Here is a 22900-nt window from a genome sequence, read left to right on the forward strand (position 1 = left end):
AACATTTCCCACAATACACCTGTGAGGGAGTAAGGCTTTGGCGAGTTAACAGGGTTTCCAAGGACAGCAACACAAGCAGTAGACAAGGCGGTGTTGTGGGTGTGTTTGGCTGTAAACTGCGGTCTTTCACTGGAAAAAGTGACGGTACTATTTGATGATACTTTAGTGCTCTGCGGTTGAACGATAAAAATTGTTGGATTTATTTTCATTCCTCAGAATTCCGCATGTGCAACCAATAAAGATCACAGGTAGCTGCCTGGAGGACGTAAATTACGTTGTGAATATGTTGTTTGTTCATTCATCAATGTCTTTTGTTCATACCTTAGAGAGTTGGAGTTTGCAATGTTTTAAAATACAGCTTTTGTGTCCCCTGCCCTGAGCTTTATGTTACCTTGCTAAGGCTGTGATGGGTAACATTGGAGTTGCACGCGGCCGGTCCATCTAAAATGTTGCCCGATACAAATTGGATTTCAATTGAGAGACAAGAGAAGCAAAGGAAGATTGAGGGTCTTTATTAAAGGTCATGCACTGTGATGCTTGTTACTGGTTCTATCTGGAGCCTGCCTCTCGTCTCTGCTCCTCTCATCCCTCTGCGCATAAAGTTTGTGCGCTTGCATGCGTGCGTGCGTGCGTGCGTGCGTGCGTGCGTGCGTGCGTGTAGGTCTTTGCCTGGCAGCCAGGAGCCCGACCCAGCATGTGGCCGGCCATGGCAATGTCCTAGAACGTCTTAATGGTCACGGTTAATTTATGACTACACATTTCCCCCGCTTCTGTATATTTAGGCATCAGTTTCACTCCATGATTCTCCCTGTGGTTTGGACCGTGAATGACTTTTCTTCATTAAGAAAAATAATAATAAGGAGATTTTTCCTATAGAGTATATAAGTATATACCAAATAAAGAACAAATTGTCTATCTATTTCTAATTTGTTTTAAAGCAATATGGTACCAACATAATAACTGTTCTTGGAAGTTGGTTGACAGTAAAGTAATTACAAACCTAACTAGTCAGTAACGTAATCAATCACAACCTGTTCTCGATAATTACATTGAAACTGGAAGTAATGATGCATGTGGTCGATGCATATTCTTTATAGCGTCTCTAGAGAATATATGCTACCAAACACCTATAATGTATATAATGTAAGAAAAAAGCAAGCGATCGGGTAATACTTCTCTTCTCTGCGCTTTCCTATTTCCTATCCTATATATATTGTAAGTCGATTTGGATGAAAGCGTCTGCTTAATGCCCTAAATGTAACTGTTAATGTATACAGCACTACGGACGACGCCATAAGCATCCCATCATACATTAAATGAAACGGCGCAGCTTCACGGTCTGTTAACTATAACACAGAGGTTTAGCTGAGTACTGGAAGTCACACCTGGCTAACTGTGGCTGTGCCCATTGCCCCTCGGTTGCATAACTTGCACTGCAGTCGGAAGCAAGCGAAGGGATTCTCATTTAGCGTCTGAAGGTATAAACCCATTACCTTTTGTTTACTGGAGGCAGCCGTGTATTGCCCACAAGGACACTGTACCTCCATAAAACCAGCGCCGGTGGGATTATGACCTGGCTATACGCTGTTCCCGAACAGTTTGTGTCAATGTCTGCTCATGAGATGATCCGTAGGGTAAACAGATGATTAAAATCTTCTAATTTGATGTGGCCTTTGCAAGACCTTTGCATAGCTGATCTCCATCTCAATGCAAACACAGCGTGCGGTTAAAAAAGAAAAAAGCCTTTTGTGAAAGCAAACTCACTTTATTTGTGGGAGGCAATCGCGTGTGTCAGCGTATCGGGTGATGGGTTTCCAAGGGGGCCCGGGTTTTTCAATTAAAAGGCTCTATGGGTCCTTTATGCACATATCCCTCACACATTAGCTGCTCCAAGTAGGGCAGTGTACGGTCTGACGTTCTCCCTCCGCGGCCCCAGAGTGTGAGCAGATGAAGGTCACAATCAAAGCAACAGACAAGGACCACACACTTAACACGGAGGTGTAAGAAGCTGTATAGCCAAGGGAATAAACGCTCATCAGATCATTCAAATTGAAACGCTGCTGGACTTCAACCAACTGCCTTTCAACTTCGCTGCATTCAAATTTAAAAGCAAAGGGCAAGTATTAGAGCAGTGTGCTGTACCCTTTCCTTTAACATTAATCTTTGATGAGGAGTAATATATACACACTAATGCAGAAACACCATCAAAAGAGGGTGTTACTGGAGTAGACCAAACTAAAACTTGGATTAGACAAAAGTCTAGATCTAAACTAATGTCTAGATCTAAACTAAAGTAAAGGTCTTAACTAAAGTTTAGGTCTAAACTAAAGTAAAGGTCTTAACTAAAGTTTAGGTCTAAACTAAAGTCTAGGGCAAAACCAAAGTCTTGCTCTGAACTTATTCTTGGTTCAAGTTTTTTCTCTTATTCTTGGTTAAAAACTTACTCCGGCTCTAAACCCTGATGTGCTGCTCTAAACTAAAGTCTCCCGGGGGACCAGAGCTCCAGAACATCTGTGGGACCCAGAAGAGGCCAGGGTTCACTCCCTCGCTGGTGGGGGGGATGGGGGTGTCAGGTTGATGAATTAAGGAAGACTGCGGTGGCCATGGGGGAAGCAGCACACATTCCCTGGGTTCCAGGGGCCCAATAACAGGGGCCCGGGCACCGGAGCCTTGACACAGGGTCTATAAATATATACACAGACAGCGGTGGTGGTGGTGGTGGTGGTGGGGGTGTACACAGAGCAGACTCAACAGGTTGTTTTGCTAACAGACAGGACCAGACTCAGGCCTGTTTAAATAAATGTGGGCATCGCTTAAGACCCCCGACTCTCTCTGTGCCTACTTGCTTGCATTCCACCCACTCGAAAGATAAGAACCCAAACAAAAACAGGAATCTATGGACCGGATTTTTACGTGCAACAAAAAGAAAATGAACTCCAAAAACACATTAGAAAAGTTATGCATCAAATACAGACATGCATAGAAATACATAGACAGGCTTTGCATGTATCTAAGTATAACCTGCCATCTATATGTATAACAGTACACACATGAGCGTAGAGTAACACCGATTTTCAACACGCAGACACATTTAGAAACTTTCTAGGATGGAACACAAACACTGTAAACACACACACACACACACACACACAACAACAAACCATAATTTAACCCTCCCACAGCCAGCCATCAGAACAAGGAGCGGAGGAGTCACCGCCTACAGGATGTGGAACATAAGCGAGGGAAACACCATCAGGGTTAATGGGGATTATCCAATTAGCCACATATTTTCCGTGGACGAGCGAGGACACTTAAGAAGAGCGAGCCAGGCAGGACATACGTGGGTTCTGATTGAGAACCCAGAACTGGAGGTTTTCGCTGCGCCACCGCGAGAGCCAATCAGAATGAACAAAGGGGGCAGCGGCAGTGGTCTCTGCGTTGCCATCAAAGGGCCCCGGATGGTAGAGGCGCTCGTATCACTTTCCCCCCGCACACGTGGTGTGATCGGTGAAAGGGATACCTTCCTCCACCTCTTTGAACACAGCTGCAGCGGCTCTCAGTCATGACACATATAGAGCTGTTACTCAATGCGCGGGTGCACACAGGGCAGGGAAGAAGTAAGGATGGAAGCTGTGATATGATGTGAGAGACAGAGAGAGTGACAGAGGAGAGAGAGAGATACAAAGGAGAGAGAAACAGAGGAGAGAGAGAGACAGAAGAGAGAGAGGAGAGAGAGAGAGAAAGAGAGAGAGATGGGAAATGAAATGGAGAGGTTAGAGGCAAGGTGGGGAGGGAGAGAGAGACAAAGAGGGGTGAATGTGTTATATTAAAGACAAGGGCAAAAGTTCAAACACAGTTTGACACACAATTTCGGAATTTTTAAGCATTTAAAAATTATACATTCATCAAGCTTTTGTTATTTATGAACTTCTCAACTTGCGTTGACCTTCCAGTCAGTGAATATGTAAAGTGAAAAAGTGCAGTTCTGCCCTGGTAATAAATAAATTCTTCGAAATAGAAATGTTTCATTTTTACAGCCTGGACATTTTCTGATTTTTTTGTTCATTCAAGATCCATTGATCGACCAGTAAGCCTCCAAAAGGTTAGGCTTCTAAATTATGCATAGCCTTCATACTTAGTTATATTGCAAAGTAAGTTCAGCTGAAATTGTATGCGTTACTTTTCCATACAAAATATGACGTTGAAAGTGGGCGGTAACTCGGATCGAGGTTTGGTGAGGTAGGAGGAGAGGGGAGGATTACGCGCATTACGCACACGCCGTCTGAAATTTGATTCGAGTTTAAAAGGCACTTGCAACTGTCAAAAGCCAGCGGAGAACGACGGGCATCACAGCACCCGAAAGGAGCACAAAAGCACCAGTGCGGAGCCCCATCCAAGGTGTCCACTTTGCATCGTCCCGCCTGGCTCTCCGGGTCAGGCGCGCAGCGACGCGGTGCCATGCGCCCTGCTAGCCTCGCGCTGCTCCCCGTCGTAGACACCGGAGAAAACCAATCTTGCGCATTCGGTCCCACGTGTGAGCCAACCATGGGGACACCGGACAACTTCACGGTCAGCTCAGTGAACGGTTCGGATCCGTTTGCGCGCAACGAGGAGGTGGCCAAGCTGGAGATCGCCGTGCTGAGCGTCACGTTCCTGGTGGCCGTGGTGGGGAACGTCAGCGTGCTGCTGGCCATGTACAACACCAAGAAGAAGACGTCGCGAATGCACCTCTTCATCAAGCACCTGAGCTTGGCCGACCTGGTGGTGGCTTTCTTCCAGGTGCTGCCGCAGTTGTGCTGGAAGGTCACCTACCGTTTCTACGGGCCAGACTTCCTCTGCCGGATCGTGAAGCACCTGCAAGTGATGGGGATGTTTGCGTCCACCTACATGATGGTGATGATGACCGTGGACCGCTACATCGCTATCTGCCACCCGCTTAAGACTCTGCAGCAGCCCACGCGGCGGTCCTTCATCATGATCGTGTCCACCTGGGTAGGCAGCCTGTTGCTCAGCGCGCCGCAGTTCTTCATTTTCTCGCTGAGTGAGATAAAGAACGGCTCGGACGTGATGGACTGCTGGGGCCACTTTGTGGAGCCGTGGGGTGTGAAGACGTACATCACCTGGATCACGGTGGGGATATTTCTGATCCCCGTGTTCATCCTCATGATCTGCTACGGCTTCATCTGCCACAGCATATGGCAAAACATCAAGTATAAGACGAAGAAGTGCACGTCCGAGTCCGGGGCCAGGAATGGACTTATTGGGAAGAGTTCTGTCAGCAGCGTGACGACCATATCTAGAGCCAAGCTGAGGACCGTGAAGATGACTTTTGTGATTGTCCTAGCCTATATCGTGTGCTGGGCGCCGTTTTTTATCGTGCAGATGTGGTCTGTGTGGGATGAAAACTTCAATTTGGGCGGTAAATACCTCCATTCCATCTAGTCATTTTAATCAATTTATATCACCCATGAATTGCACTTTGTTACAGTTAGTTACTAATCAGTGACACATGTTTGACAATCTGAAAGAAACCCAAGCCATATATAAATGGAAAAAATGATTGGTTTCAAATCATTAAGTTATTATTTTAAGTAGATTTTATCATCAAGTTGTGCATGGGGTAAGAGTTAATCAAATCACATGATGACATTCTTTTTTTGGACTGCCATCTGAAAACCCATCGGATAATCAAATAATAGAATGATCCAACAAGCAAGGAATTGTGACTCAAGTCTTTCCTAGTCCCTGCAGTTGTTTATTGCTCATCTCTCTCTCTCTCTCTCTCTCTCTCTTTCATTTACCTCCCGCCAACCTCTCTCTCCATCTCTCTCTCTAAACATCGATCTCTCTCCAATCCCCCTCGCCCTCTTCCCCCCCCCCCCCCCCCCAGACTCAGAGAACCCCGCGGTGACGCTGTCGGTGCTGCTCGCCAGCCTCAACAGCTGCTGCAACCCCTGGATCTACATGATCTTCAGCGGCCACCTGCTGCAGGACTTCGCCCACTGCTTCTCCTGCCTGTGGCCGCGGGACCGCCGCCTCAAGTCCAAGGAGGACTCGGACAGCAGCGTGCGCCGGACCACCCTGCCCACCAAGCTGAGCACCTGCAGCACCCCCTGCAGCAGCGGCGCCTGGAGGGAGCTGGACAACTCGCCCAAGTCCTCGCTCGCCTCCATACAAGCGGAATAACGCCAGACCCCCCCCCCCACCCGGACCCGACAACCGGAGGGAGACCACACTGTACGACTGGGGAGACTTGTGATGGGGCGGTGTGGCGGCGGAGGACGGAGTGATGACAGCCCGCTGTGGCCGAAGGTGATGAGGTGATTGTGTTTTAATGGATCCCTGCTTGTTATTGCCAATAACAGCCAGCATCTGGGGAAGAATGGCGGTTCTTCGGCCGATTGCCGAGGAGAGGCCGAGCCAAGGAGGACAACGGGGGGGCCTCCCTCCCGAAGTGTGTGAAGGGGGGGGGAGGAGACAAACTCCAAAAACAATTGCAGTGTTTACCAGGTTTCCACGGCGGCTGCCCGGGACTAAATGTAGTTGTTGTGTTTGGAAGCCTGCGGCCTCAGTGGGGCGAGTGGGAGTCCCACTAACATCAAGACATCCACGCTGTCCATGTATTTACATATGGGAATGTATATAGAAAGAGGTGGTGCCTGAATATAGAAATATCCAAGGGAATTGAGTGTGTGTGTGTGTGTGTGTGCGTGCGTGCGTGTCCCAAGCATCCGACTTGACGCTTCCCACACAATGTCAAGGAAAAGCCGACGCATTCTTCATAAAGCACGTCAAAGCGTTTCCTGTCATCTACTACTACGCCCCCCCACCCTGTTTCCTACAAGAGTCATGGTTTGGGTTTGTGGTTGAAGCCCCTTAAGGCATTTTGTCTGACCAATTAAGCTTTTTGTTTTCCTACTATGGCGCACTGTCACCCAAAGCCACAGAGATAATCAATCATGAAATATTAATCATGGCAAAACGATTATCTTGCATTGTATAGTACTGTAAATAATGCAATTGTGTCCCCGATGTACATATCATGATTGTATCCATATGGTGTGTCTGGCGCACGAGCCTGTAAGCAAAACAATATCTTGGGAAGAATGTTGTGATTTTCTACGTTGAATGTATTTGTAAATAGGAGTAATATATGTAATTCTGTTGTACTTTGGAGCATATGCATCTGTTGTGTACATACCGAGAAGAATGTAAATATCACATGGAAATATGTTTCAATATAAACCATTGCTGTACTACAAATGATGTCTGCCTGTGATGCTGATGTTGAGGTCAACAGACCGAAATGTAATTTCCTAAAAATGTATTAATTTAGCATCTCTTATTCATACTTTGTGTCGTAATCTCTTAAAAGCATCAGTAAATTGCTACAGTTATCCAATTATTTTTGCAGATTATGCAGGGCTAGCACATTCATTTAATGGTTGATTACTTAAAAGCCTGGTTAAACTCATAGATAACATGGCCTTCTACTTTGGCCATGTAAGGCCAAAGTATTTCATCTACTCTTCGACTCTTAGTCAATTTGTGCCCAGTTGTATCCATAGTGACTCCCAGTGAATCCAGGGGTGAGGCATCCTGCGGATGTTAGGGATCAAGCCCAGACCCTTTCAGTGGATCATCAAGCCTTCAAAACCATCCTATATATTCCCAGTTGGGAACTTGTGAGCTGAAGACAAAATCCTAGCGGAATCCCTGATCGCTGACCGTTCCCACCAGGAAGCACATTTCACACATTATTATGTCTGAGGGATTCGTCTGGAGAATGGTGGCTTCCTTCAGTGAGGGAAAATGGCTTCCCATGCTTACCCCTGTCCTCCGTGGCTGTATGTATCCATGACCTGGGGCCCCAGGTCGACTGTGCCGAGAAATGCCCAAACATTTGTATTTGGGTTACCACGGTGAATTCCAGCTGTATGACATAGGTATTTATAAACAGGAAAACCCTGCACCGTTGTTCACCACTCTGTTTGACCGTCTCCGGATATCTCTGCGTACCCAGATAACCAACTTTCTCACCGAGCGTTCATAAGCACAGACACCTACCTACGCTGTTCTAAGGATGTTGCCCCTGGAGACCATATAGCACATCACCAGTATAGGGCTTACACATGGTGATAGTACAGCGCCAGAACCGTGGGAGTATAGGAGCATAAGAATGTTAATAACACTAAAAGTACTTTGGCCATATTTTGCCAACTAATCATGAAACTATTTCTCATTATGGGGTGCCATTGTTGTGCTTGAAACTGCCACAGGTTTTCTCATGAGAGACGTGGAAAAACTATTTTTCGATTAGCCTACAATACAGTATATGTACGTTTATTCAGGATTTGACAATTGCCACAACTCCCATGATGCATTCTGACGTACAAGCCCTATACCCACACAGCCTTACTTCAGCTTTTCCTCCAGTCATAGCGTTGGCAGATGGCCCAAGAGCCTAACGTAAGGGTTTGTTGACGCTGACTAGAGCTAGGTCCTGCGGGTCCCATGTCCGGGGCTATAAGGTCCCGGAGACCAAGCGAAGGCCAGACTAAGCCTCAGGGTTCAACTCCTGGAGAGCACAAATGGCAAGGGACCCCAATTAACCTTCAGATACACTCATATTCACCCCGTATGTGATGAATGTTAATGGGGGGCCACCCTCGGAAATTAAATGAAATGCCGCCGATCAAGAGGTTGTGAGCCTTCTGATCTGCCTTTTTTTGGTGGGGCGCAGATAATTCATAGAAGCTATTTCAGGGGATTTCACTGATGCCACAGAAAAATCCCATTCCCTTACAACTTGATTATTGTATTCTCAGGGAATACTTCAAGTGAATGCAGGAACATGAAAGGTAGACACACGCAGAGAGAGAGAGAGTGAGAGCAACAGCAAGTGAGCAACAGCGAGAGAGCGAAAGCGAGATAGCATGACAGCGCGAGATCTATCGTCTGCCATCCTTCATGTGTTTGAGTTATTGAAACCTGTGGAGGTGGTGAGAAGGGGCTTCTTCTGAGACAGGAACCCAGATGCAGGAGCAGCAGCTGATCTCTTCTGCATGCAGGAAGGAGGAGAAGAAGATGACGGTGGCTTCAGGTTAAACCCAATGCCGAAGACACGCAACGACACAGAACAAAAACCCTGATGTCCTCGTTGGGCGCCGTCTCGGGATAGGAGTGGGGTGTGATGAGTAAACAACATGAATCATTTCTGCTAGGAAGAATAGGGGGGATAAAGGCAGCATCACAGGGATTTCCTAATCGTACGAATCTTTATCAGGAATTCCGTCTGATCCGATGCCACGACATATGATGCCTTTCCTAAAAGGTTTCTTGCCAATGTTTCGTGCCCGTGTTTCGTATTGTAAACAGTAAGGAAACTGATGTTTCCTTACAGGAAATGAGTCCCATTCTCCATTAACCACTTTTTAATTAGGGTGGAAAACTGGCCCTTCCCAAAAGCCCCAAAACACAATAGAAATGATCTGGGAAAATCCGAACTGTCAGCAGGCTCGTTATGTTCAGTTATGCAATCAAAACACAAAAAAACACCTACTAAATAAAAACAAACAAAAGCCATAATATTCAGTATGAAATAAGCCAATTTAGAAATGTCAAAAAATATTCACACACTCACTCACGCACGCACACACGCCACATTAGACCTCCTTCCTGTTGCATTGTTCTCCCTGGACGCTCCTGAGAACAACGAGACTATTAACCCTCAATCAGGCTCCCCCAACAAACAAATATAGACTCAGCTTACTTAAGGCTTGTGGAGCGGAAATGGGAATGAGCAAAACATGCCCATAACGTGACTAAAGTGACACTCAGAATGGCAGAAGACCACTGTAGCTGAAATAATCAACACATTACTGATGAAGAGTTTGCTATTTGGCGATTCTTTATATATTTACTGATATATTTATTGTGATTATGATACATACTGAAGTCGTTTTATGTAATTGTGATACTTATTTTCCACATACAAGGAGGCAGGTTTGTGTTATTTGTTTTCTGAGCACAGCACGGCTTCCCCCAAGCATTGCACCGTGCTCATGTATCCTTTAAATAACAGAACAGGTCTATACATGTCTATTCATGTGACGCTGATAATAATGAGAATGAATTTGATTGATACTTCTTCTGTCATTAGTCTTTTCGGTCTTATAGTTGTCTTCTAGCATTAGTTGTTATGGATATCTACTGTGCTTTAATCATCTCACTACTGCTCCATCCTTAAAGGAATGACAACCACCACCACTACGATACACCAACAGCAAGCCCGGGTTCAAAGAGAAGTTGTTGATCAAAGCCCAGATGATACGCTGGGCAGGGCTGTTAATGAGGCCTCTGCAGGACATGACAGGAAGGTCATCGTAAAAGCTTGTAGAGTGGACATCTATGAAATAGGTTGTCTGATTTTGCAAGGTGACTGCGGAATACTGCTCGGTTCCTCCCTCTTCGTTTTAATATATATATATATATATATATATATAAAAAAAATCAATAATTTAGTATTTGATAATCCTGTAGGCTACAGTGGTTTTTGCATGGCTTTATCACAAGCACACACCACACCAAAAATGGAGGCAAGAATATCTTACCTGCGTCTCCTGGCAGCTTCGATCGCCTAAGTGCATTTCATTTATTTTATTTTATTCTGATGACACAAATCACGACTCCACACCTAACCTAAACGACAACCCACAATTCGACACATAGCTCTTCCTTTACGAGCATCCGATAGGCCTACACGTGGTTGCCAGGTCACAATGAGCCAAGTGAACGGGCTCCGAGGCCCGACGTTTAACGACGGACCAGCTTCGTGTTCGTGTGCGTCAGCCGGCCAGCGAGGTGGCGTCGGCGCGCTAATTAGGAAGCAGCCTGTCGGCGAGGGATCAGTCATCTGAGAGGGATTGGGTGTGTCTACCTCCATCAACACACAGCGCGCTCACCTCGAGGCTGTGGGCTGCGCTGTGTCACGAGACACGCACACACACCTCATGTATTTGACAATATTTACAATTATGACGGCAATAGCCAGAGAACCCATTCGTGTTGGAATGTTGGATTCCAGAGAATAGGCATCCTAAGGTGAGAGCTGATTTGGATCGAACGGCGCGGAGGAGCTGGCATGAGGGGAGAGAGTGTTGCGTAGAAGGCTGAAGACCAAGCCGAGTACTGGGTGCAGTAGCGCCCCCAAGGGGTGGCTACGGCCATCGTGATAAGCAGCTGCGGGGTGATGCCTCATCCATCCTATATCTGCTCCTTCATTACAGGTCCCTAGCAAGGGCGTAGGAACCGGGGGAGACGGAGGGGACGTATCCCCTCCAATATTGGAGACACGCATTTGTCCCACCCAAAAATTATACCGCGAGGAGAAAAACATTTTATTTTGTTTTGAAAGCGCAACACAGCGTCTTGCCACGGCTTCTTATTCTAAAAAACTGGATGATTGGGCCTGCAATTAAAGAATTGATTTGATATTTATCAGTTCATTACTGCCATTCAAAATGTGTTTTCCTTTACATGAACAAATGTATCCTTTTAGTAGAATAAAATATATTTGTGAATTTTTTCAGTGTAGTTAATTTATAACATATTTCTGTTCAAACCATTAACGGACCTGTCAGGTTTCCAATGTGTGTCCCCCCCAATGTTATACTCATTTCTACGCCACTGGTCCCTAGTAAACGTTTTTTTAAGTTCTGCTCGTAGCATGACACATTTCGTACATACGAAGTTCACGCTTTTTTTTTATTGACTATAACCATGTAATTATTTTTATGTTATAACTAACTTTATTAGTATTTTTGTCATTTGGGAGCGACAATGAATTAAGAATTTTGATTAAGCAGCGGGCAAAGGTTAGGCATTTTGCTGAAGGAGGCCAACAACAACAAATACAGCTGTGGACACCGGAATCGAACCCGGTTCCTTTTGGCAGCACGGAAACTAACCCCCCTCACCTCTACCCAGCATCCTGACTCCGGTTCCCTGCTAATGACAGATACACTTTATATGGAAAATCCAAACAACTGAGCTCCTCAGTGTCTAAGGCTGATTAAACGGATATTAAACACTGTTGTTTATTTTATAAGGGCCATTCATTTATCCATTCCTTTTTGTTATCCTGTCTCTGTGTTGTAATTGGCTGCTGCCTATCTGTCACTACCGTGGACCTGCAAGTCCAACACACTGTGCTCCCAGTTAAACAAATAACACCCGTCATATCTGTGGAGTGAATCAAATGTGAAGTCGTGATGGAAAACGGAGTCCTAAATTCTCTCTGGTTCGCTTCAGTCACTGTCCGAAGGGTACTGAGAGACTGATGTGATCAATACACTGCTACTCCTGGAGATCAATACAACCCCTTTCCCTCCCAAATAGGATACCAACAGTTTATATGTTGACCAAAACCCCTGTTGATAGATGGAGGGAGAACAGATGCCATATAAAATACTTATGACAGAAAACATATGTCCTTAAATCAGAAGATGCTTTTGGGGCTCTCACCGATGGCATCTTTCAGAATTATATTAAACGGGGATCACTTAAAAAATTGGATAAAAAAAGTAAATATATATTATGTATACAAATGGGAATAAAATACTGGGTTGGCTTAATATGTGATGGCAGTTGGACATGTTGATGATACAAGCCACAATAAAACAGCATGGAAGCAGATGCCTACAGCACTATCATTAAAAAAAAATATATGAATGACTATGACTTTGAATTGAAATATCATTCTTTAATGTTCGGATGCATACATTTGTTTCACCCTTTTTTATTTGTAGCACAAAGAATGGTGTGAGTTTCAAACGTATAACAGGTTAGAATGAGGAGGTTTTGGGGCCGATGCTACATAAATAATGTCACTGAACGATGCATGTTGGCGCCTACAAATGTCGGGCCATTCCAACGCACTCCCACTGCAACACCTAGCCAGGCAATAAATCCACACACACACACACACACACACACACACACACACACACACACACACACACACACACACACACACAGATCAGCAGTGACATCTGGTGGTCAAATGATTAATCTTCATCTATTAAAGTTCTTCAGCTAGTGAAAAACCTTTGCATATATCACATATATATATATATCAATATCAATATTGAGAGATGTATATATACACATATAATTAATACCTAATCTACTACCACTCTGTTTTTTCCAAAAGCAAAGGTTCTTTAGTTTTTAACTGAAAATAAACAGAGGGTTTGTATCTGTGCGAGTTACTTCTGTGCGAGTATCTGTGCGAGTTACTGAAAACCACCTGAATAAACCTCCTTTAGTCGCAGAGACAAAGCATTCAGCAAGCCCATGAGAGCACGCTTAGTCACACCAACCACCTGCAGATTATCCCGTCTTAGGTGTGTGTGTGTGTGTGTGTGTGTGTGTGTGTGTGTGTGTGTGTGTGTGTGTGTGTGTGTGTGTGTGTGTGTGTGTGTGTGTGTGTGTGTGTGTGTGTGTGTGTGTGTGTGTGTGTGTGTGTGTGTGTGTGTTCCCTCAGCTGGCCCAGTGACGAGATCACACGCACACACACATGAAGGGAAGTGACTTCACCCCAGTGTGACCCTGTCATTACAGTCATAATCTTCTCTCGGGCGTCTCAGAGCGAGAGACACCGGTCCCTTCCCCTATCTAATACAGGAATCATGTTTAACACATACTAGCCACATTTTTCATCTCATACGCTAATTAACAATAGCATTTTTTAATTAGCGTACCCAATTTAACCAATAGTATTGTCACATGTTTCCGCAGCACTTATTGTGGTGCAGCGGCTTTTTGTCCCGGTCCTAACCTGATCCGCCAAATCACATTCAGACAATGTTGATGCTCTATTTATATCGTTCCTTAGATACACCATAGATATATAGTCTTATTAGGGCTCCCCGCTGGGTAACAAATAGCTAATGCATGATTATGTAAACAAACACAACCACTGAAAAACTGTATGGCGAACAAAACTGCAAAATTCATTCAACTTAAACTACTTAAACATGTTCCTCCATGATACATTAAGATCTGTGAATGATATCCCTATATGTATGTTTGAAATGGAGGTTTTATGAGGTTGTTAGAGACCATCTCATGTCTGTGTGTGACACATTCATAATCTCTGATTCAAGTTTTCATTAAAGTTGCATTCCTCACCAATGAGCAGTTTTATTTCCACAAATCGCCCCTCTGAGCCTAAATATTGCCTTCCCCACTTCAAATTAAATCGGAAAGGATTGGCTACTAAACTGCTGTTTGTGCGCATCTGTGGGGGTGGGTGTTGACTGGCGTCCAATCAACCCTGCCGCCCTGATTTGCTCGGCTTGGAGGAGGAATAAACAGGTACCACAGATGGCTGGATGAAGAGATCGATGGAAATGGATGACCTAATACAAGTATATTTAGAAACAGAATAACAGCTTCCCCTATTATGCAGATTCTGAAATATCATCCTACTTTAAATGTCACCTCTACGGCCGTCCATCCCTAACAAGGTAGAACAGATGGAATTAAAAGGGTCATGTTATGGTCAACACACACATATTTGTCCAATTGAAAATCTCAGCAGATGATCTCAGCGTGTGTTTCAGTTACTGACCTTATAGTACAGACCAAGTGGCACCATTATTCCAGCAATTTAAATTAGGACATTCAATACATACTGCTTCTATTATGTATTCAGCAGTCAAAAAGACTGTTTGTATGTTACACAAATGTGTTGTGTGCGTGTGGCTTGAACCTCTCTCCACTACCCACTGACCCCAGATGCCGCAAGACATTCCCCTTTTTAGACACCATCATCACCAGTATGATCGCAATTGCACCATATTTAGGTTAATGATGTGCTTTCCTGGCAAACCAATGAATAATGGATGAAGCATTACGAATGCTTGCCAATTTGGCATCTCTTGCGCATCTGGGATTGATTCCCCAGGAAGACACAGCTTCTAATGAGACCAACACAGCTGCTTTTTATAGACCGGGCTGATCACCCTTATTTAGGCTCTACAGGCTGAAGCTTGCTATTTAGAAGAATTTGCCCAAACTGACTATAATATAGAGCAGGAAGTTTGTATGGACATAGAATGCAGCTTTAGGTATCTTGCCCAAGGATGCTTACAGGTAAAGGCTTTTAGAATGCTAGGGATTGAACCCAGAATCTTATGGACGGTGGTTGAACACCCTAGCCACAGCTATAAACCCTTAGGGACATCTGAAATTTGGATAACTGATATTGACGTGCTGGACTAAGATATATTCTGGCTGAACACATATAGGGCTCCATCAACTAAGAGCCCCCTCTGAGAAAACCTACGGTGGGTTATTGGGTTAGCTTGCAAAAATCAATTGCTCGTATTTCATAAGTGTAGGATACGATGTTTGATCATATGGACACACGCACACGCACACGCGCACACACACGTCGGATTACCAACCTTTGACCTCCGGCGCAGTCAACAGTAATCTACTCACTGATACGCCAGTAAAGAGCTGTCCTCCAACTGCAACTGGGCAGTCACATGATCCTGCGCGGAGGAGAAGCATTTCCGTGTTCACCGAGAGCTGAATCAATTACGCCACTGTTGTCAAAACTGAATCCTTCACAGTGCGAAACGCATTCACCGAGAAACAGTGCAGTATCGCTCAAGGGGGCAATCAGGCATTTCGGACCACGGCATGACCATGCTGACACGGGTGAAATCAGCGGTGACACATTTTATGGGGGGCATGATCGCTACTGGTGCAAATGGGGACCATTTGAGCGGTTCGGATCTGCCGTTGAAATTCCCGTACATGAGACCCGAGTTCTTGGGGTTGTCCCCGGACGAGATTGAGTGTTCAGCGGACCACAGTGCAAGACCCATCCTCATACTGAAGGAGAGTAAGAGGCTGCCCTGGTCTACCGGCTATGCAGAGTAAGTGTGTGCATCCTTCCTTTCGCCATCCGAGTAGGCTGCGTCTCACAGCATCCTTGATGCGAGGTGAACCTGGGATTTTCTGGTTTCTGGACCCACAGCAGCCAAGCGCACTTTACTTGTAGGATTTATAGATTATTATTTCTGGGTGATCACGGTAGAATGACGGTCACGGTGGCCAAAATACATTGATTTAGTCTAAACACAATTAAGGCCCTTTTGAAGAATACTTTTCCAAAAAGCTCCTTATACAAAAACAACAGAACCAGTTCCCAGTGTTCTGCTTACTGTGCGAAGAGTGTTTGCTCATTAAATATTTGCCTAGTGGGAAAAAACAATACTATCTCGTCCTTATTCCTGTGTGATAAGGACGTTATTATCCAACCTTGATTAGGCCAGGCATAAGGCTACATTACAAATAGCATTGCAGGCATAGCCTGCAGAAACAGTCATGTGCCAGCCATAGGCATAAGTATATAGACCCAGCCGTTGTTTTGGGAATAAATGGCCTTATTGTCGATACGGAGTACTGGTGCTTCACTCTTACAAAAGATAATCTGTTGCTCGCTGTCATTCCATCGGCGATTTGTGGATTGCTTAGAAAATGTGGAAGGAAAGAATTTGGGTCAAGTGAAGTATATCCTCTGATTGTGAAGCCAACCTACACACACACACACACACACACACACACACACACACACACACACACACACACACACACACACACACACACACACACACACACACACACACACACACACACACACACACACACGATTGTTTGCCCTAGTAACAGGGGGTGAGGAATGCATCGGCATCAAGTGTGCGGTTCATAATTCCAAATTTAACCCATATCTTGCTGCTACAGCCTTCTTTTATCTTTAACTTTGCTATCTAACATTTTCATATTATAGGCTGGGCGTAGTCTAAGTATTAAATTCATAGGGGTGTATTCAAAAATAGGCTTATTATGTGTTATTTTTATTACATAGACTGTTTATTTATTGAATTGCCAAATCTGGATTGTTATAGATCACAAATTACCTGAAAGATTTTGGCCATATCTCCCTGCCCACTTAGGCCCAGACACAGTATGTCAACAGATGTTTAAAGAGCTCAGATTCTTGTTCTTACTCCTCAAACAATGGGCTGATGAGTTATAACCTATAACCGTCAAGTCCGAACCCCTACAGCCATACAAAGTTTACGTGACGAGAGAAAGAGGATGCAAACCATAGCCTGATATTGATGTGGATCAAAATGTTTTTCGAAGAGCAGCTCTTCTTTTTTTTATTTCTCCCAGCCATTTTTTGGCTGAAGCAGAACCATAATGTTGGAAAACAGTATCGGCCTTCCGGAACAAGAACACTTTTAGAAAGCGTGGGCTGAAAACCCTCTCATGTCTAGGGCGCCCAGATGATGCCCTGCCATTTACCTCCATTAGAACAAGTGTCAATCTCTGTCACGCCAGACTAGGCTTTCCTCCGGGCAAAGTTTGCCTAGCCTACAAACACCACCTACCACCAGTCAGCCTTTGTACCAGGGAAACAAAGTATTAGCACTTTAACAGTTTCTGTGTGTACGGACATTTATCTTTAATTCCGTGAAGGAACCATGGTCTTCAAAGTGTTGAGTGTTGGGACACCCAATAAAATTTGACACATTAGGTTAGAATTATTATTATGAATGATTGAGTTAATTCCATTTTGTTTGATTTCCGTCTGTACGATTTGAAGGTATGCCAACTCTCAGTACATTTATTGTTTCTCAAACTGAAGCAACTTTGGTTTTATCTGGGTTGATTGGCACACATGAGGCACACCCTGTTCTTTAATTCGTATGCAAAGGTCAAACCAAATAATTTTGCATATAAACGACGACATGCGTTTGTCACTATGCCCAAAAAAGGAAGGCATTAGGTAAAATAGATGAGGTCATTATTTCTTGCTGCCCAGCTCATTATAGTATGTATAACACAAATGAGAACAGTGGCCCAATCCACTGTTCATTATAGTCAGAGAAACCTTCCATAACCAAAGCGCCATGTGTGTTGTTTTGATGTGGAAAACGCCAATTTAGTGAAGACACTTCCCATAGACATTAAACCTCTGATGTGCGTTCTTTAAAGACGAGCATCTGTTGGTGACGGCTGACGACCAGTGTGGGTGTTAGCATAGAGAAGAGATCCAGGTTTATTTTGAATGCATTGAATTCAGGGCTGAAGCGATGGCTATGCAATGCTATGCTTGCTATATGCTATGTTTGGAAACCATTGCTGCCCACTCAACAGAAGCAAATAGGGTGACACAGATCGCTGAAAGGCCACCTAAACTGACTCAGTATTTCACCCGGGCAGCAGCAGTGTTGTGTGGGTGAAATCTGACTACCGTGGTCAGGGGAGAGCATATTGGAATTATCATGAGCTGTGTACATGCACACATCCACTCCAGGATGTTCAACAAGGTACATAATTGCTTCCTGTGCCCAGAATAGACTCCACAAGCACACACACTTACTGTAGTTGCGCCCTTCTCCCTGGCTAGCACCATGCTAGGTCATTAACGCTAATTGACAGATGTCAGGGCAACCGGTCCATTCCTTTAAATGTTATCATTGTACCTTGCTGCGCTGCACTGAGGGAGCAAACATCCATTATTGAGAGAGCTCAGCCATGGCATATAGGGATAACATTTAACTGATTTAAAGCCCACAGCATGACGGGGCAAGAAAATGTAGAGGATGAATGTTTATGAAATCTAAAGTCATAGATAGATTCGTACAGACACCTACATGTGATGTGCAGCTAAGCCAAGTTTGTTCTAGCTCAGTGGTTCTCAATAAGGTTACGCGTACCCCTAGGGGTACTTTGGAGCACTCAGAAAGTAAATAAAATGATAAAGCTAACCACCTTATTTTTCACCCTGAGAAGGTTTCAATTCTGAAAGATGGTGTGCATTATAACTAGTTATTAGTCAAATATCAACTATTCTGAAATGTGCACTCACACGCACACTAAGACTGCTCTATTATGGGAAAATTCATAATCACGATTATTTTGGACAATATTGAAATAACGATTATTCAAACAATTATTTTTGAGATTGAAAACATGATGTATTTATTCAGCCTGTCTCTCCCAAAGAACACTTTGTAATGGAGAACTTTGAAATTTCGACTTAAAAAAATACACAAAATGGTCAAAAAGAAAAATCTTCAAATATAAAATAATGTACAGATATGTATCCAGCTGCACTTTCTATAAAAAAAATTAAGAAATATGTAATCGAAAACTCGATTATATGAATTTTATAAAATCGAAATTAAGATTCGATTAATCGCCCAGCCCTAACACACACACACACACACACACACACACACACACACACACACACACACACACACACACACACACACACACACACACACACACACACACACACACACACACACACTTTTATTAAGCATGTCAGGGTAAGTTAAGTGCAGAACTGTGGCCATGTGGGTCAGGCCTGTTCTGCCTCCAGCCTTGGGCCAACCGGGTCAGACTACAGGACACATCATTTGAACTTTCAACCTTTGGCCTACTGATATTCTCCGCCACCAAGAATCACATTAACAACAAAAAGGTTCTTCTATGTGAGATTCTCAAGTGAGAACCACGTGGGCATACATATATTGAAAAGGTACAGGAGGAAAATAACGTGTGGCTTATGAAATGTTACATTCGTAATCATTAGCAAAAATAGTGTTGCATAAAAGCACAAAGATCACCCTACGCTCCCACAGCAAATAGCAATGCAAGCTAAACTATAAAAAGGACGGCATGTTATACTTTTTCAGAAAATATCTCAAACAAACATTTTAAAGAGCAAAATAATGAATAAATAAATCCCGATGAACTGTCACCATTATAATCATTGAAATCTCCAGTCTAAGTAATATTATTCTAAAGATCTGGGCTGTCGCCTTCTTTCTAAAGGTTGTAGATTACTAAAAGAAATGCAACAGGCAAATCCTTTTGAATAATTCAACTCTAGGCCTACCATGCCTTTTACTATTGAGTCAGTTTTTTATCCAAAGCAACTTATCCTTAATGCAGTCTACCTGGGGGGCATGGTAGACTACATGTAGGTCAAATGCAGACACCAGGGTTCGAACCCAGAACATCTGGAGTGGGGGACAAACCCCCTCACCCCTGGACTAGCATTCCTTCTGTGGCAGGTGTCAATCACAAAACAGAAGAGCTTTCTAAAAACAAAGAAAAGCGCACATTTGATCTAGATTCTAGATCAACACACAAACCAACTCGATAAGCTCGATTCGTTTACATTTCATTTTTCCAATATTGTTCCCTCTCGGCCGTGGTGTTTTGCTTGGTAGGGAGGGAGTGAGATGATATCACTGCTCTGGATGGCTGGGGGGAGCCGCGGGAGCCGTGTGGAGCACATGAGAGAGGGCTGCTGGCTCGTTATAGCGGCACACTGGTGTCACATGTCGGGGTCACATGCTATCGGTTCACAGTGCACTGAGTTGGACGATGGTGTTGGTGGGGCCCTTTAGGGGGTGTCGTCGGGGATAGACGCCATGCAAATTGACAGCGTGTGCCTTTGGGTTCTTGTGTTTTAAGAAGTGGTCTGACAACTAAATGCCTGAAAGGCCCCTCTTCTGCAATTGTCGTATTGTGCGACGATGCTTGGATTCCCAGCTGAAAGAAACATTAGAAAAGGATAAGTACGGGACTGTTCAACCTGGACCGTATTTTCCCTAGCTTGAGAACCAGACAAATCTGCAAGCTCATGTTTTATTTGCTCTGGCATGTGTGTCTGGCCCCCGTCCTGTTAAGACAGATTTCCAGCAGACCTGGCCAGTCACAACTGTTTATCTGAAATGGGGCGGGTTTAGAACGTGAGCTATGGGCCCTGTGGGAGCACAGTCAAGCTATTTTCATAAACAAACAAGATGGCTGCCGCTGCTGTGTGACACGTTTATTTGCTCAGATTGGTTGTTGATCTATCCCATTGGATCCAAAGGCATTTTGGTCTGCGGCCATTGATAATGACACTTGGAAATTAAAAACTTATCTGAGAAGTTCGAGACTAATTCACATCTGTGAATTGATCGGATAGCCTAAAACCATATTTTCCCATCTTTTGAGGTCTAAGTGACTAATGAGCACAGTTATTAAAGAAAATAGGTCCAGTATCGAACGAGAGCGCCTCATTCAGTCACTGCAGCCGTGAAACCTGTTGCAATGTAGCCCTATGGCGTGCCATCGCCCGATATGGTTACATTGCTTGATCAGGTCTGTTGTTGCAGGAACTTGCCCCACTGTCTCTACAACCTCAACCCTCCTTCACCCAAATCTCTCATAACACCAAGCTATGCCATCTCTAGTCCAATAATGCAGCCCGTTTCGTGGCTGAAATGGCTTGTTGTCATCATTAGTCAACTAGACACAAAATGAGGGGAAATAGGATCCACGTTGAAGAAAGAATCCCAAGCTGATCCTTTAGGTATCCTTGAGTAGGATGCCTCACCTTCTCAAGAAGGACAATTTTATTCTGACTAAACACTCAGTCTTCCTCCGCCTCCCCATAGCGATAAGAAAAAACAACCCTAAAACCATAAAAGCACACAGACACAACGCCCAACTGTATTTTAAGGTCAGGGCGTGCGGGCCGCGTGCGATGTGATTCTAAATCAGGTTATGTGAGGTGACACACCGCATCCAGGGCTAGGAACGGAGCAGACCTGTCTCCTACCATCATGGATGTGGACGCCTTTTAAAAGAGTCAACCTTATCAAACCCTATCGAAGGGTATTAGAGAGCCACTCACCTCCGTGACTTTGGTTTTGGTGAATGACGCACAGAGCAGCTGAATGCTTTTGTGGTAGACGGGAAGTTAGAGGGAATAAACCTCACGCTTGTCGTGTCGTGAAGGAAATAAAAAACAGTTTCACGACAATAGTGAGGAAGGAATTGTGTTGCATAGCGAGTCTGTGCTAGCAGCACAGCCCTACAGATTTGGTAGAGCAGCGTTTTCAGAATACTGCTGTCGTTCCGTCTGTCTGTTGTCTCTAACCCCACTGTTGTTTGCGGTGACGGTGAGCCACCAGCCTGGAGTGGTGTGATTCATGGCTGAGTACCTGTGTGCCTTGCCCTCACGCGTTTCCTGTCTTGCACAGTCAATGCCTCATATGTGCCTGTACCATAATAACGAGCATGTCCACAGAAAATCTGTTTTGCAATACTTGGTCCCATTACACCTTTAAAAACATTAATACTTTGTCATTGAATGCTTTCTATAGGCTTGTGGATTTACTTTTATTTTTCATCAATTAATTAGATTACATGGTGGATGATTATTTCTCATTGCTTTAAGTTCATAATAGCATTTCTATTTACTATCAGTATCTTTGATATCATTAAAAAAAGTTGTACACAGGAAATTTAGAGATTGAAAATGTAAAACTGCTGCTCTCCCCCCCCCCCCAGGGTGATCAACGCTGGGAAGAGTTCCCTGAACGAGGACCAGGCGTGCTGCGAGGTGCTGACCGTCAAACCCAAGCCTCCTGCCAGCGGCGGCGGGGCCAACCGGACCCCCACGTCCCGCCGGAGGTCCTCCCTGCCCAACGGCGAGGGTCTGGGCCTCCAGGAGAGCCTGGTGAGGCCAGACCGCCCGGACCTCCAGACACACACTCTGCCCAGGGAGGGGTTCTGTAGCAGAGACCGGGGCTGCTCCATGTAGCAGCTAGATCACACTAGCACACTAACGCGATTGTATGAAGAAGAATACACTTGATTAATATTGAGTCTTCCAATAAGAGGCTTTACAAGTGTTGAACAGAAACCAAAAAAATAAGGTTTTGAAGGTTTTTGATTATGAAAGGCTTCAACTGGTTACTGTGACTGCAGCAAATGCTTTTTAGCCAAAGCAACTGAGTGA

General features: G+C 44.5%; 2 protein-coding genes across 3 annotated transcripts in view; both read left to right on the forward strand.

The window, feature by feature from the left end:
* The first annotated feature begins 4348 nt into the window (after positions 1–4348).
* On the forward strand, positions 4349–7120 carry avpr1aa (arginine vasopressin receptor 1Aa). Its single transcript, XM_079743351.1, has 2 exons — positions 4349–5419; positions 5891–7120. The coding sequence occupies exons 1-2, from the start codon at positions 4459–4461 to the stop codon at positions 6184–6186; spliced, it is 1257 nt and encodes a 418-aa protein (XP_079599477.1). The 5' UTR covers positions 4349–4458; the 3' UTR covers positions 6187–7120.
* Positions 7121–15601: 8481 nt separating this feature from the next.
* The window catches only part of ppm1h (protein phosphatase, Mg2+/Mn2+ dependent, 1H), a 28192-nt gene continuing 20893 nt past the window's right edge, over positions 15602–22900 (forward strand). For both annotated transcript variants that reach the window (XR_013812125.1, XM_079744134.1), the window contains exons 1-2: positions 15602–15953; positions 22450–22618. Coding sequence is in view for 1 of the 2 variants with exons in the window: in XM_079744134.1 (XP_079600260.1) it covers positions 15715–15953; positions 22450–22618 (408 nt within the window). In the remaining variant the exon portion in view is untranslated. The remainder of the gene's footprint in view (positions 15954–22449; positions 22619–22900) is intronic.

Source organism: Pollachius pollachius, assembly GCF_949987615.1.
Source record: "Pollachius pollachius genome assembly, chromosome: 9".
In the NCBI taxonomy this organism is placed as follows: domain Eukaryota; kingdom Metazoa; phylum Chordata; class Actinopteri; order Gadiformes; family Gadidae; genus Pollachius; species Pollachius pollachius.